A 17,045-nucleotide genomic window follows, 5' to 3' on the forward strand; every position below is an offset into this window, starting at 1 on the left:
ATAAATTAACATTCAGCTGATGATAGCTAAAATATTTTTATGAGGTTAGAAGAAAAATTTTTTAAAAAACTGGTTAAAATCTTACCCTGCATGCAAGTAAATAATATTCTGTGCTGCTGTAGGTTACAGTATGAGCTCCAGGGCAGTTCATCCCATGAGTATACCAGAGTTCTTTCTGAAGGGACTGTTTTGATAATACACCCAACTCTGAATTTTCCTGGGTAATGCAGCACTCTTATTATACGTACAAATGAAATCTACAGATAATTAAAAAAAGAGTGTTAAAAATCTTCTCCAGTAAACTTTGCTACTGAAAGTGCTGCTACAACTGACTGCTCTTTCATGCCACTTTTAAAGAGGAATGAAGTTAATACTGTAGTATTTGTAAGACAGGCACTTCTTATGTTGTGCAGTTTGTAAGATCAGACTGTCTAGGTTTATGTCCTGGGATCACTGCTTAGGAGCTGTGTGGTCTTGGGTAAGTTATCTGACTTTTCGTGCCTCATCTATAAAATGGGGATGATAAAGGTATGAAAGGTACCCATCTCATTGGTCATGTGAAGATCAAACGAGTTAACACGTGTGAGATATTTTATGTAGTACTTAGCAAAAACGTAAGCCAGCCTGTAAGGTAAATATTGCCATTATTCTTAATAACATTATCCTTAAAACAACTATACAAGGCAAGCAATGCTATCCCTGTTTTACACAGAGGCTCAAAAAATATGAAATAACTTGCCTGAAGGTAGATTTGGGGTTTATTCTAAGGCCTATTTGTTTTGAAATGTACAACTGAAGATTGCCAAGCAAGAAATTGCTTATTGTATGACTTGTCCCTTGCCCTTAATCCTTAGCAGCTATCTGGTTATAGACCATTTAACATTTTAGGAAAGGAAGGGGGACACTGCTGTCTGATTTTGAATTTCAGCATGTAGAGGGAAAATATTTTACACTGTAGCAAACTGCGTTTGTGCTGAGGAGTATGAACCTAAAATCTCTTAAAATACAAAATAAAAGAGCAGAGAGAAGAAATAATAAGAAATACAGTGGTAAAAAATATGGAAGACAAGGAACAAAGATTTAACCTTCAAATGATTAGTGATACTCCTAGTGGAGAAAATTGAGCAGAGTAGAAGCAGTAAATAAAATATGCTAGAAGAAAGTTATTACATCCCATGGACTGCAGAGAGCCAGGAAGAGCCCTAATAGCCCTGTAATTTCTATTTGTGTTATCTATTATAGTTGAAATTTTTTAGTTTTCAAGAAAATAATTCTCATGCTTTCACATCTGTATGAGAACATAGGAAAAAGTCAGAAAACTACTGGGTTTATTTTACAAACCCTTAATATTTTTCTGATAACTTAAACCTGACAGCACATGCATATAAAAAACCTACAAACCACTCTTACTTATGAAGACATAGACAAAAAGTCTAGGGAACTTCAAAAAGTTTGTGGAAATATAGAATTAAAAGGTAATATGAATCTTTCCACGAACTTTTTGAGGTATGCTCCTAATTAATAGCATGTTAAGCAAAGCTTCCGCAGCCAAGTAAGGTCTACCCCGGGAACTCAAGAACTAATTGTTGGGAAACATTAGTAAAGCTATTAAGAAAATAATTTGATCCTATGTAGCAGATCAATCAATAAAACAGTAAGTCAATATTTAATAGAACAGTATAAATTCTGATTAACGGGCCAGCCCGTGGCTCACTCGGGAGAGTGTGGTGCTGATAACACCAAGGCCACGGGTTCGGATCCCTATATAGGGATGGCCGGTTAGCTCACTGGCTGAGCATGGTGCTGACAACACCAAGCCAAGGGTTGAGATCCCCTTACCGGTCATCTTTTAAAAAAAAAAAAAAAAAAAAAAAAATTCTGATAAAAAAAAAAAACTTAGTGAGGACTAGTAGTGTACGTTGCTATATTAACGATCTAACTGTCAGTCCATGAGCAAACTAGAGGCACCTTTTATTAAAATCAGAAGTAAAAGATATCTACCTTAACCACTACGTATTTAACAATGAGAATTTTTCAGTCAATGAAGTTTTGTTATCAACTTTTTAGTTTTAAATAATTAGATTAATAATTAGATTAATAGGAAGTTGCAAAATTAAAGTGTAGAGAGGTTTCCTTCAATGGTAACATCTTACATGTACAGTATCAAAACGAGGAAAGTCAGTGAAATATTAAAAGAAACTCAGAGGTAAAAATCACTGGAAACAAGGAGACAGTTTTGCAGGTAATAATATGACTTTTAATTAGACAACCATAAGAGAATCAATAAAATATTTAAAGTAAATGAGAGAGTTAAGATCACCACACAAAAAAGTACAAAAATTAATGACTATACCAGTTAAAATTACAATGCAGAAATTCCCCATTTACAGCTGTGATATTGACGAAAGTTACCTTAACAAACTATGTACAAGACCTAGAGGAAGAAACTTTAAAAAGTTATTAAGAGATACAAAATATGTACATGTTATGTTCCTGTATTAGAAGATCATTCAGAAGAACAAGCTGAGGACTACCTTAGTTAAAAAAGAGAAGAATTACGACGCTTTGCCCTACAAAGTGTATTGTAACGTGCTACGGGTCCACAATTCCTCACCCATGATTTCAGAGTAAAAACTGAAAACCAGGTTTTTTGTACGTTTGTTGTAAATCCATTTATCAGCAAAATCTTACCTGAATTGACACTAGGCTATTTGTAGTCGTTACTTATTTCACTTAGTGTGAATATTGTTCTTTTTGACTGCAGAAATATTAATGTCTTTGATTACAGAGTATTGCCCCAGACCTTGCTAGGAATGTTATATAACAGACTAGAAGACCAGGCTCACAATCTTTGCCAAAGTGAACAAGAACAACCCTTGCCATTTCTGGGGGATGCTTCCTTGAAAAATATCATGGTTGGCAAAACCTTGTTTGGCAATATCGAGATCTCGAAGATAAGGGATTAGGAGGAAAACGAAATTTAAAAATGCATTAAAAAAAACTAATAGGCTTTATTTTTTTTTTAGAGAAGTTCAAGGTTTACAGAAAATTGAGCAGAAAGTATAGAAAGCTCCCATAAACCCCACCCCTGCAAGTTTCCCCTATTATAAATACCTTGCATTGATGTGGTGCATTTGTTATAATTGGTGAACCTGTATTGATGCATTATTACCTGAAGTCTGTAATTTACATTAGGGTTCACTCTGTGTTGTACAGTTCTTAGGGTTTTGAGAAATGTCCACCGTTACAGTATTTTACGAATAGTTTCATTCCCCAAAAAATCCACTGTGCTCCCCTTGTTCTTCCCTCCCTCCCTCCCCAACCGCCCCCACCCTCCTCATCCCTCAGCATCCACTGATCTTTGTTTCTTCATAGTTTTGGATTTTCCAGACTGTCATATAGTTAAAATCATTTAATATGTAGTGTTTTCACACTGGCTTTTTCACTTAGCAGTATGAATTTAAGGTTCCGCAATTTCTTTTTGTGATTTGATCGCTCATTTCTTTTTATTGCTGAATCATTTTCCATTGTATGGATGTTCCACAGTTTATCCATTCACCTATTAAAAGAGATCTTGGTTGCTTCCAAGTTTGAGCAATTATGAATAAAGCTGCTATAAACTCATGTGCAAGTTTTTTTGTGGACATATGTTTTTAACTCATTTGGAAAAATACCAAGCAACGTGTGCAACTGCTGTACTGTATGGTAAGACTATGTTTGGCTTTGTAAGAAACTGTCAAACTTTCTCCCAAAGTAGCTGTATGATTTTGCATTTCCAACAGCAATGAATGAGGAAAAAATGCATTAAAAAAGAGTTCTAGAAAGCATGATATTATAGAGAAAACAGGACCCACCATATTTACAGTATAATCTCAATTGTCTTTAACAAAAAAAGGCAAAAGAATTGGAAGTATACAAAAATGTTAAATTCTTTAGGATTATGGTCGTGTTTATTTCTGCCACTTTATAATTTTTTTTTACTTAATTTTTGTTAAAACATGAGCAAGTATTGCTTTTGTAATTAGAATAATGGAAAAGAGATAATAATTGCTCTATTCTTCCTTTGGTGGTAGGAACCTGCAAATAGTCGTCTACCTCCTCACCTCATTGCGCTTGATTCCACGATACCTGGGTTTTTTGATGACATTGGGTATCTGGATCTCTTGCCATGTCGTCCTTTTGACACAGTTTTTATTTTCTATATGAAGCCAGGTCAGAAAACAAACCAAGAGGTAAGAATCCTGAAATTTTTTTGGTAATTTTACATGTTTTGCACTTGTCCATGGTAAGAAATGAGTATTTTATACTTGATACTTAAAGACTTATTATGAACCAGTTCAGAAACTGAATTAATTAAAACTATGATGCTTAGAGTACTGCATCTTTTGACCTTCAAGGAATATGATTTAGATAGGACCTGTAGCATGTTTTTCTTCCCCATAAGGAGTTCAGATTCATAAAACAAAAGAAACTAAAATACAGAAGGTAGCCACAAAAAGTTGAAGCTAGGCCTGATTGCTCAAGAAGAGTAACATGACAGCAACAAGAATTTATGGAACATCTTCCCTATGGTTCAGTGTGGCAAGGTATGGAAGTGAGTAACAGACTTCTCTTGAGGAGCTCACCTTCCATGTAATTTCACAAGCAAATCATTTCAGCTGAGGCATGCATAGTGTCCAGTGGGGGAAATAACACCTGAAATAAAGCAAAGAATAAAAACAGAAGACTAAGTAAAATACTATTGGATCTGTGTAACAGAGAGACTAGAAGGATGAAGAAAAACATAAGAAAGGTGAGAATGGAAAACTGAGAGCAAATGGCTGAAGATTTGAACCTTCTCTTGGAAATGAATAGTTGAAACATGAGGTGCGCAGGCAGATACCTATTGTGACTAGGAAAGGACCAAAGAAAGATCTGTAAAATATAACATTCAGATGTATAGAGTACTATGACTATCTGATCTTGGAATTTTACTGTAATCATTGTAAGATTAAATTAGCACACCTTAAGAAATTGACCAAATTCCCAAAATGTTTACACTAGAAGCACTGTTTTAAATTATTGGTGAGCTACCAGAAAAGAAAATTGATTTATGAGAGTTCTTCTCATTTCATGTTATTGATATTCAATATTTATCAAGTGTCTGCTGCCTATTAGGTGCTAGGGTTACAGTAGCGAACGAGATCTACAAGATTTCTGGCTTCTTAGAACTACTATCCAGAGGGGAAGACGGACAATTAAATAAGCAACCATAGTGAAGTATGCTAATAGGGACATTTAAAGTATGTTATAGGATCCATAACAGGAAAATGTAACCTGGTTTTAAAAAGGTGTCCTGGAGGAAAAGATGTTTAAGCTGATTTTTGAGGTATGCATTGACTGTTGGTAAAAAGGCAGAAGCCTATTGTTACTGAAGTAGTAACATGTAAATTCCCCAGAGGTGAGAGAATATTGCGTCTTCATGATATTCGTTATGGGGTCCAATATGCTTGGAGCTTGTGAGAAGGTGGGCTGGTGGCAGCTAGGGATGAGACTGACTGGTGGACTTAAGTCTTTTTTGGAAGAATCTCAGTAAAACTGGATTAATTACTGGGGTATGGGATCTGTTTTGAAAGAAGTCTAGTGCATTCTTCATATGAGAAGAATGGGGCTTTTTTCTCCTACGTGTGAAAGAAGACACAACCCCCTGATGCAGTTTGTAAATCAGTTCAATTTCCTCAGGTTTCTAGGGGCTGAGGGTGACTAGGAAACAGAAAAGATTCCCTGAGGCCTCTTTCGGAATGACTGAGACCTGCCTTCCCTAGCCACAGGGTAGATTTAGATAATTTCTGGCTACCAGCAAGGAGACTGCAAGTTGAATTTGACTCATTCATGCTTCCTGGCTAAATATTCAGAAATAGTTTATTTAAAAGTTTCACTTCTAAGTAAAAATTTTAATTGCAAAAACTGGAATTTGTCAAATCAGCTTCCTGGCACCTATAAGAATATGAAGGGATATGGGTGAACTAAATAGGTGTACTTCTAAAGAGACTAGCTTTATGTTTGAGGTAATGACCTGATAATGATGCCCAGTGGATTGAGAAGTAATGGGTGTTACTTTCCATATTTTGACTGTCATAGGCCTCCCTTTGGTCTTGGCATAGATTAGCTTTGTATGAATGACATACTGGTCTGTGGACTGGCTGCGTCAAAGTCATTTGGGGGAGCTTTTAAAAATAGTGATGCCACGATCCTGCCTTTGCTGATTTTGATGTAGTAGGTCTGGAACAAACTAAGGGAATCTTATTTTTAGAAAATTCCCCAGATGATTTTAATACACTCTGCTCTCTGTCCCCCTTTTATTTTTAGTTTAGAGAGAAATTTCTTATTTGCCTTCCCTGTAGAACTGAGTTTTTTAACAGTAGTACTATTAAGATCTTGGGCCAGATAACTCTTTGTTTTGGGGCCGTCCTGTGTATTTTAGAACATTTAGCAGCATCTTTGACCACTCCCCCCTAGATCCAATAGTGCCCCACCAGTTGTGACAACCAAAAATATCTCTGGACATTGCCAAATGTCCCTTGAAGAGCACAGTTACCACCAGATGAGAACCACTGTTTAAGAACGAAGGACTCCTAGAAAATAAAGTAAAAAAACTAAAACTAAAATAAAATAAAATAAAACTGGAATGAAGGATTCTCCTTTCTGAGGCCAGTAGAAAGCCCAAACATTACATTTGGTACTTAGTGAAGAGGAGAGAACCTTCTGGTCACTTCATTTTTCCTGTAATGGCTACATTCTCTCATTTGGACTAAGAAAAAGATATTTTTATAGTCATTTATTAATTACCCTTAATCTTTTTTGAATTTTTAATAGGTTTGTACTTGTATAACATTAGTCAACATTTGTATCAAATTACTATGTAATGTTTATCATTAACGACCCAGTAAACTCTGTGAAGGCAAGGATATGGTATCTTTTATTTATAGTAAACATGTCTGGTTTAGTAATTGTTTAGCCAGGAAGGGGAGCTCAGGGCTTTACTTGAATTATCTCATTTAGTCTTCAAAACCATCATTATTTATTTATTTTTTTCCCATGGCTGGTTGGTACTGGGATCTGAACCCTTGACCTTTGTGTTACAACACCATGCTCTAACCACCTGAGCTAACCAGCCAGTCCCAAACCATCATTATTATCTCTACTTTATAGATGAAGGGTCTGAGATAGCGATTTTTTTTTTTTTTTTAAAGATGACGGGTAAGGGGATCTTAACCCTTGACTTGGTGTTGTCAGCACCACGCTCTCCCAAATAAGTTAACCGGCCATCCCTATATAGGGATCTGAACCCATGGCCTTGGTGTTACTAGCACTACACTCTCCTGAGTGAGCCATGGGCCAGCCCCCTGAGACAGCGATTTTAAGAAACTTGCTTAAGGCCCAGCCAATCCAAATCTGTCTAACCCCAGGGCATGCATTTTTCACTACAGTGATACACTTCCAAATTTATTCTAAGCTTGAACTTGATTTGTCAGAAGTTTCAAAGCTAACCAATTTTTATGAAGATTTATTTTGATATGTTCTTTTGTTTCCTTCATTATAGCTGATGATTGGTATGTATTTCAGATTTTAAAGAATGTGGAGTCTTCCAGAAATGTTCAGCCACACTTCCTAGAATTTTTGCTCTCCCTTGGCTGGTCAGTAGATGTCGGCAGACACCCTGGTTGGACTGGGCACGTTTCCACCAGTTGGTCTATTAACAGTTGTGATGATGGTGAGGGATCTGAACAAGGTGAAATTCATAATGTTCATTTATTTATTTCTTGTTTTATTACTCTTGATTTTTCCCACTTTATTATGAATTTGTAGTCTTGTTTAAAAAAACCGAAATACAAAACCAAACAGAGGTATATAAAGGAAAAGTCTCCATATCCTAATCCCAATTCTCATAGGAGTCACTTAATAATAGTTTGTATATTCTTCTAGATGTTTCTTTTATTCCTGGGCTCCCAAGGTCACTGGAAAGTTACTATTATCTCTCTGAAGTGGGTAATGCCCGTGTCAGTGCTTTGAATTTTCAGAATTCTTGGGTCAAAAAGATTACACTCTCAAGTTTTCCCATTAAATACTATTTTGACTTGACCTCTAGCTTCTTCTAATTTCAACCAAGGTTGAAGTGCAAAGTATTTAGGGATATACTATAATTTTAGTTTCCATATTCCCTTGACTATATGCTTGAGTATATCTGCAGACTAAATTCCCATAAGTAGAATTGATAAAGAATGTGCACGTTTTTCATTTTGATAAATATATCACTTGGATGGTTATTGTTGCGAGTAACAAAACCTAACCCATACAGGCTTAGATTTTGAAGGTCATCTGTTGCCTCATGTAATGGAAAATTCCAGGGGTTGGTTAAGTTTGTGGTGTCATTTGATCAGCAGTCCTGTTTTATTTCTTTACAATTTTCCTTTAACTCTACTCTCAGTATGTTAGCTTTGTCCCCAGCTTGTCTTCTCTCATAGTGCAGAAAGGCAGTTCCAGGCTTTATATTAACATGCCACATTAGCCCAAAGAGGAGAGATTAGCCAGGTCTCAGAATCCACTTACTCCCCAAATCCTGAGCTACACAGCAATTGGACTACCCCAAATCTGTCCTTGTGGCAAGAGAAATGGATAGAGAGATATAGAGAAGTTAGACGTGCTATGAAGGGTCAGTCCTACCTGCACTTTATTCCTGCTACAGAGTAGAAGCAGGTGGAGCAGGTGCTGGGGCAGTAACCATAGTGTCTACGAAAACAGATACAAAGTGCCTGCCCAAAGTCTAAACCAGGAGTCAACAAACTACAGTCCATGCCCTTTTTTGTAGAATACTGAAACTCAGCCACACTCTCACTTATGTACTGTCTATGGCTGCTTTCATGCTACAGTGGTAGAAATGAGTAGTTGTGGCAGATACCATATGGCCTGCAAAGCCTAAAATATTTACTATCTGGTCCTTTAAAGAAAAAGTTTGCTAACCTCTGGTCTAAACTTCCTGTTTGCCACGTCTTCACCAGCATTAGAGAGGCATCTTCCAATCTGTTAGGTGAGAAATTTTCTATTTTTAATTATGGTTAAGAGAGTATCTTTTCATATCTTTCTTTCTTTTTCTTTCTTTTCTTTTTTTATTCCTTTCCTTCCTTTCCTTCCTTCCCTTCCTTTCTTCCTTCTCTGCCCAAATTTTTGTCTGGTTGTTGGTTTTTATGTATTATTGATAGGACATTGTGTTCATTGTAATTGAAAACTATACTGGCTTTCAGGAGTGTTTCTTTTATTAATTTAGTCTTGCTGGCTTAGACTATATACTATTACCACAACTGCCTGTATGTTTTTATATCACTGACCATTGGGGAAGGTGGAGCAGAAGCACAGCTGAGGAACAGTAAAGAGTGACGAAAAGCAAGAGTACACAGACACATGCACACACCCTGCCCCCACCCCCTTTAGAAAGACTCTAGTGGTCTTCCTTTTAATGATTTACCTGTTTCAAAAGGACTGCCCCCCATAATCTGTCTCATACAGATGAATTAAAGGCCCTGCTAATCAGAAGTGGCCTGATATAGAATAGTTTTAGAGGCTGTAAAATTAAGATTTTCTGATTTAAAGTTAGTATAAAGACATTTAGTGAACATTTATAGTTTATTCTTCTTACAGACTAATTGGTTCTTGTTGGAAACATATCTTCTATTTCTTTTCACTTTATTAAACAGTTAACATTTCATGAAGCAGAATGACATTGATTTTTTCCACTTTTTAAAGCAGTGATGTATTGTTTCTTGTTCTTAGATGAAGTGATTTCCTCTGAAGATGTTGGGGCTAACATTTTCAATGGACAGAAGAAGGTGTTGTATTATGCTGATGCCCTTACAGAAATAGCTTTTGTGGTTCCTTCTCCTGTGGAGTCCTTAAGTAAGAGCATTTTTTGAATTGTGCTGTTTTAGGATCTAATTTTGTATTCACAGCTTTATGCAGTGTTACTGCATTGAAAGAGATTTTGAAGTTTTCTAAGGCATTCATCAATTTCTAAGGCATTATAACTATTAGATTATGCAAAGGGTATAAGAAGTTATCTTCTCTTAACTTTCTTATGAAAAGTAGTTAAGACTAGCAGACTGACCCTCTAATAATCTTTAACTAGTGAAGAAGTCCCACTTCAACCTACTTTTTGGCTTTCTTTAATTAGCTTAATCAATACATAGAAACCCTGTTTTCCAGTTTGTTCATTTCTTTCTGTAATTGTGAGTGAACCCTCATCTGTTTCCCTATTCTCATGTGTGAGCCTTTATATGGAACCTTATAGACTCCTACAGCTGGAAGGATCTCATGGTGGCATCTGGCCGATCTTCAAACACTGAGCAGAAGAAACCTCAGCAGCTTAGAAAAGATGGCAGTTGAGACTATTCTTAAGGATCAGGAGTGTTTGTAGCTTCTTAGTCTGAACTTAGTCTTATTTTGCCTTGAATCTTTGCATTTTTCCGATTAAGCCTTTTTCTTCGTGCCTGACCAGATAGTATAGGTCAAAAATTTCACCTTCTTCATTGAGACCATTTGTAGGATGGGATACTATACATCACACTTTCACACTCTCATCTTCAGGCTAATGACTTTTGCTGTGCCCTACTTTGGCAGCTTCCTAACTCTTGTACTTGGACCCTTGATTTTGTACTCTAGACCCCTCCCTGAGTCATTCTCTGGGACCAGTTATGTCCCTGGAAGGATGGAACTTCCATGGGCTAGGTCGGTATCATAGCAGCTATTTGCCTTCCTGTCAAGGCCATGATCTACCACCCTAATTCCAGAAGCCAGGCCCTATCTTTCCTCTATGGGCTGAGTACCTGCCTGGTTTCTCTGGCCCAGCCTGTTTGTACCAGCCAAGTCCTCCCAGAGATAGAGCTTTGTTCTTGCACTGTAGCTCCTGCAGTTAGGTCTTTGTCTCCTGCCATGAAACATTCCCCTATGCCAACTGTGCCCCACTCCAACTCAGCTTCCTCCTGTTTCATGATATTTGTATTTCTTTGGCCCTTTTTTTTTTAGACTTTCAGCATGCTTTTCTCCAACCAGATTGTTCCTTAATCACAGAGACTAGGTCCTCTGTAGCTTTTGGATGTCCCAGTGCCTACTTGGCATAGAGCAAAATGATAGAATATGTAATCAAAATAATTCAGAATATAACAGATGACTTAATTATATTCTACATCTGTGAGAAGTCAAATATTTTCTAGTCTTGCCTCAGTTATCCTGTAGAGCAGGAGCCAGCAAACTACAGCACACAAGCCAAATTCAGCCAAGAATGGCTTTTACATATTTAAAGGGTTATAAATAAAATACAGAGAAGAATATGCAAGAGAGACCTGTATGGCCAGCAAAGCCTGAAATATTTCTTATCTGATCCTTCACAGAAAGGTTTGTCAGCCCTTGCTCTAGAAGCAGTGCTTAAAGTGACTTGTTAGACTAGTTAGCATAATTAGTTTAAAGACTTTTGCTGCAAAGAAGTACTAGGTGTTATAATTGATTTTTTTCTTTATCCCATAGCTGATTCATTGGAAAGTAACATCTCAGACCAAGATAGTGATTCAAATATGGATCTTATGCCAGGAATTCTGAAACAGCCATCCCTGACGCTTGAGCTTTTCCCCAATCATACAGACAATCTTAATTCCTCACAGAGGGTAAGTCACTTTGTTGATATACCTCTAAATATTTTTAGTGAAATGGGGATAATTATGGAATCATGCCTGAAAAGCTTTTAACTTTAACCTATAGAGTAATTATAGCAGAGTACTGATTCATTAGTAGTAATTTTTAAATCAAATTCTCATGATTCTTTTTTCCTCAGTCTAACAACATTCTAAGACAGCTTTCATTGTTTCACTTGATACCACCACTCTGGTCCCATACTTGGTTCTCTGTCCCATTTCTTTTAAGTCCTAGTTTTTATTTGGTTCCTGAAATATTCACTAAAGGGACAGCAGTAGCTATATATTCCATATCCTCAATCATGCAATGTTCAACTTAATCAAGTGTGACCATATAAAAATGAAAACATGCTGGAGAATAGTTCAGTATATGAATAAGTACACTGAGTGAGGCTCACAGCCCCTCCAAGAAAAGAGCTTTTGTATGCATGTGTGATAAAATAATACATTTACTGGTGTTGATAAAACGAGAGCTTTTGCTTTTATATTTTTTTCTTACCTTATCACAGTTGTTATTTTTTTCTCCCCTCGTCTTGATAAATGTATGACTGGGTAGTTTTATTAAGTCAGATCTTTCTTTCTTTCTTTCTTCTTCTTTTTCTTTTTTTTTTTCTTTTGGTGTCTCCTCTTCTTCATATAGCTCAGTCCCAGTTCCAGAATGAAGAAGCTGCCTCAGGGTCGCCCTGTGCCTCCCCTTGGACCTGAGACAAGGGTTTCCGTAGTCTGGGTGGAACGCTATGATGATATAGGTACTGTATAAGGACTTTCTCCATAAATAAAATGAAAGTAGAATGATAATGACTTGCTAAATGTCTAAAGGGAATGGCAGTATAGGCATGGTGTGGTGGCCAAGAGCTGGGACAGGAGTACAGCAAGCCTGGGTTTGCATCCCAGTTCTACCACTCAGTTTCTTTAAGCCCTTGATTACTCATCTGTTAAATGGAGACAGTCATGGCACTTATTTCATAGTTGTGAAAATTTGATGACACTGGTAGGTACAAAACTTTTAGCTATTCATATTGGTATTACAGTTAATGGTTAGTTGCCAGTTGGTCCCAGTCATCCCAGGACATCTGGAAAGTGGAAGAGGAAGCACTTTACTCACCCTCTCTCCACACGCCCTACTGTCTAGTTTTAGTGTAAAGGTTAATTTGTCCTTAAGAGTTCTGGTATGGTAAGTTTCTCATGATTTTTATGTAAGCAACATGAGAGCATTAGGAGTATATACTTAGCCTAGAATCCCATCCAGCTCAGAGTTTGTGGGAAAGTGTGACTGTTGCTTTCCAACCAAGCCCTCAAAGACCATCAATCATGTTCTCTAAAAACCCTCTGCTTTAGATGAACTTAGCTAAAATATGTCATTTGTGGGGAATAGTTAGGATTATATATTTTAGTATAGCACAATCCATATACTTATTGCCTGCTGTGTAAAGAGATTAGGAAATTAGATTTCCTATTATTTGTTGGGAAGAATAAGGGAGATATTAATTGTAGTGCTATTATTTTCTTTCAGAAAATTTTCCCCTCTCAGATCTGATGGCAGAGATCAGTACTGGTGTAGAAACTACTGCAAATAGTAGCAGTTCTTTGAGGTACACTCTTTATTTACTTGAAGTTTATCAGCATGTCAACTTTTTATGTTGGTTACAGCTTAATAAAGAATTATAATGAAACAAAGGGGTTAAAGGCAGTAAGAAATAAAAATAGAGAAAAATAACAAAGAAAGATATTTGTACATAAATGCACAAGGTTATCAAATTAGCAAGGATTTTTTTCTTTTTTTTTTAAAGATGACCGGTAAGGGGATCTTAACCCTAGACTTGGTGTTGTCAGCACCATGCTCTCCCAAGTAAGCTAACTGGCCATCCCTACTTAGGGATCCGGACCTGTGGCCTTGGTGTTATCAGTACCACACTCTCCCAAGTGAGCCACAGGCTGGCCCCAGCAAGGACTTTTTAAAAAGCACTTTATTGAGATAAAATTGACATACAAAAAGTTGTACATATTTAATGTATTCAACTTGGAGATAAGTATACATCCATGAAATCATCACCATAATCTATGCATAAACATATTCATCACCTCCAAAAGTTTCCTCCTGCTTACTTTGTTATTATTATTATTTAGTGATAAGAACACTGAAGATCTACCCTCTTAGCAAATTTTTAAGTACACAATACGGTATTATTAACTATAGCCACTATTCTGTACAGTTGATCTCTGGGCCTTATTCATCCTGCATAACTGAAACTTTGTACCCTTTGACTAATACCTCCCCATATCCCCCTTGCTCCAGCTCCTGGCAACCACCATTCTACTCCCTGCTTCTATGAGTTTAACTACTTTAGATTCATCATACAAATGGTGTCATGTGCGATTTATCTTTTTGTGCCTGGCTTGTTTCACTTAGCATAATGTCCTCCAGGTTCATCTGTGTTCTTGCAAATTGCAGGATTTCCTTCTTTTTTAAGGCTGAGAAATATTCTGTTGTATTATATGCCATATTTTTTTTATCCATTCATCCATTGATGGACATTTAGATTGCTTCATGTTGTGGCTATTGTGAATAATGCTGCAGAGAGTATGGGAATGCTATTATTATCTCTTTGAGGTCCTGATTTCAGTTCCGTTGGATTGCTGGATAATATGGTAGTTCTATTTTTAATTTTTTAAGGAATTGCCATACTATTTTCCATAATGGCTGCACCAATTTACATTTCCACCAACAGTGTACATGGATTCCTTTTTCTCCACATCCTGACTGACACTTGTTATCTTTTGTTTTTTTTTTGAAAGTGGTCATCCTAACTGGTATGAGGTGAAACCTCATTGTGGTTTTGATTTGCATTTCCCTGATGATAAGTGATGTTGAGCATCATAGCAAGGATTTTTAAATGGTATAATTAATTGCTAATTTACATTTATCTGTAGCAAAAATTAAAATAGAGAAGTAGAGGCAATTAAGTATTAATGAAGACCATTATAATAGAGTAGCAATATTAGATAGAAATAATGGAGCTAAATTGGTCAAAACATTCTGGATAAATAGCACTTAAAATATCCTAATCATATGAGCCATTTAATGGAAAAATATTTTTAAGTAAAATGTAATACTAACTTTATTATCATGTTAAAATTTCTAGTCTACCTGCCCATATACAAAAAGAATAAAAAGACAATAATCTGATTCCAAGAATAGTAGCAATGTATTTGTATAGGTTTTATAGTTTCAAGGCTTTTTGCTTGCTTGTTTTTGGTTTGTAACTCCAAAAATTACAAATATCATCTCTGTTTACCAATGGGATAAAATAGGCTCATAGAGGTTTTTTTCCTCAGTATCACACATCCAGTAAATGCAGGAGAAAGTGATCTGAACCCAGGCCTTTGAACCCAAATGCTAACCTCATTTTTCACATCAGAGAAGTTTGTTACCTCAAACTTGGTATTTTAAGTTCCTTCTACTTACATGATCTAATTTTAATTGCATGTAAGAAGAATTTATTCTACTGTGTTAGATTATTGTTGTTGAAACGAAATCAGTAGAGATGTTTTATTTTAGCATCATTTTTAAGAAGTTTCTAGAAGAGGGCAAGTCTTAAAACTTACATTTTTTTATGCTGAAGTATTTTAAAACAAATTACAGATACTTTATTCTAAATACATCAGTGTGCATCTCTAAAAAGTAAGAACACTTTTCAGATAGCTAAGGATAATATTAGCACAGTAATAAAGTTAATAATAATTTCTTAATATCATCTGATAGCCAGTTCATATTAAAATTTCTCCATTTTCCCTAAAATATTCTTTAAATTGGTTTGTTCAAACCAGAATATACCCCAGGACCATGTGTCTGGTATTAACTCTTTCAGTCTTTTTAAATCTGGAACAGTCCTTTTTCCCTTTTTTCTTCATGACACTGACTTGCTAAAGAGACCATAAAATAGTTATCATGAAGTAGACTTTTCTAGAAATAATTTGGAAGAGAACTTCAACTGTCTTATACTGTTTTTCATGTTTTAATCTTTTTAGGTCAAAAATTGTAATACAGTTCAACTATAAAATTTGTGTTTTATTGGTAGATTAGCAAAGTTTAGAATTAGTCTTTGGGACTAAGTTATTCTAGGATTGATTTTTTGTTTTTTAAGTTCTTAAAAATTGACTCTACATTACTTTGGTCAAAATCACTTTACCTATATAGAAAGAAAGCTCATTGTGTTGCAAAAAAACCCCAACATGTAGCATCACAGAATAACGTGAGTACCTCTAGATGGGTTGACCTATTCCTGACATGTGATGTGTAACTCAAGCTTCTAAAGGCGTGGTTGTTGACCTTTAGCATCTGCTGCCTGGTCAGAGGCTGTGAGGGCTTTTGGCCCCGTTCACCTCAGCTGAGGGAAGACACTTGTAGCTGGCCCAGACTAATGGCCCTCACAACTTCCTCCCTCTGGTTCTGGGGAAAAAAAAATTATATCAGGATTCCCATAATGGGTCTAGACTGTCTTCCTGCTTCTGCTCTGAGATGCCAGCCTTGATTGTGCTGGAATTCCCTGCACTCTGGCCAGCCATACTTTTGTTCCCTACAAGAAGGGAGAACTAAGTGAAAGTCCCATAGCTGGTTCCAGGACTGTTGGTTACCCACAATAGAGTTCTCTGGCATTTTCTTCTACAACGTGTCCCCAGTGGTTTTCCAAGTATATTTTTTCAGCTCCTTTTTGTTAGCTTAAAAAGCCTGATCCCAATAATGGGCATTTTGGGCTAGGTGTTATAGGGGGCAGCAACATGGGCCCCCAGGAAGATAATTTTGAGCAGACTGACTCCTTGGCTCTTCTCAAACCACTGCCTGGCAACAGGTCCCGTTGGTATTTCTTATGCTACATATGGGGAACTTCAACTCTTGTGTGTCTGGGGTAAAAAGAGTTTTCTTTTCTTAAGATCTACGACTCTTGAAAAAGAAGTTCCTGTCATCTTCATCCATCCTTTAAAAACTGGATTATTCCGGATAAAAATTCAAGGAGCCATGGGAAAATTTAACATGGTCATTCCTCTTGTGGATGGGATGATAGTCAGCAGGCGAGCACTTGGTAAGGTCTTCAAATGTAGCCAAAGTGTTAAGGTTTCTTTCTTTCTTTTTCTTAAATATTTTTATTTTCATTTTATTTTTTAAAAGATGATCGGTAAGGGGATCTTATCCATTGACTTGGTGTTTTCAGCACCACACTCTCCCAAGTGAGCCATGCCAGCCCTCCGTTGATATTTTTATAAAGAAGTAAAAATAAGGAAGTGATAATATCACTTAATAGGCTCCACATGTAGAAAATGCTATGGCTC

At 36.4% G+C, this 17,045-nt stretch overlaps 1 protein-coding gene across 5 annotated transcripts in view; it reads left to right on the top strand.

Annotated features, from left to right (window-relative positions):
* The window catches only part of RALGAPB (Ral GTPase activating protein non-catalytic subunit beta), an 88,148-nt gene that overhangs the window by 66,817 nt on the left and 4,286 nt on the right, over window positions 1-17,045 (top strand). For 4 of the 5 annotated variants that reach the window (XM_063090272.1, XM_063090279.1, XM_063090291.1 and 1 more), the window contains 7 exons: window positions 4,074-4,232; window positions 7,606-7,771; window positions 9,808-9,930; window positions 11,554-11,690; window positions 12,358-12,466; window positions 13,231-13,309; window positions 16,650-16,798. In XM_063090272.1, the coding sequence (XP_062946342.1) occupies window positions 4,074-4,232; window positions 7,606-7,771; window positions 9,808-9,930; window positions 11,554-11,690; window positions 12,358-12,466; window positions 13,231-13,309; window positions 16,650-16,798 (922 nt within the window). The remainder of the gene's footprint in view (window positions 1-4,073; window positions 4,233-7,605; window positions 7,772-9,807; window positions 9,931-11,553; window positions 11,691-12,357; window positions 12,467-13,230; window positions 13,310-16,649; window positions 16,799-17,045) is intronic. The other variant, XM_063090285.1, reaches the window with a different exon arrangement.

This window comes from Cynocephalus volans, chromosome 1, assembly GCF_027409185.1.
Source record: "Cynocephalus volans isolate mCynVol1 chromosome 1, mCynVol1.pri, whole genome shotgun sequence".
Lineage (NCBI taxonomy): Eukaryota > Metazoa > Chordata > Mammalia > Dermoptera > Cynocephalidae > Cynocephalus > Cynocephalus volans.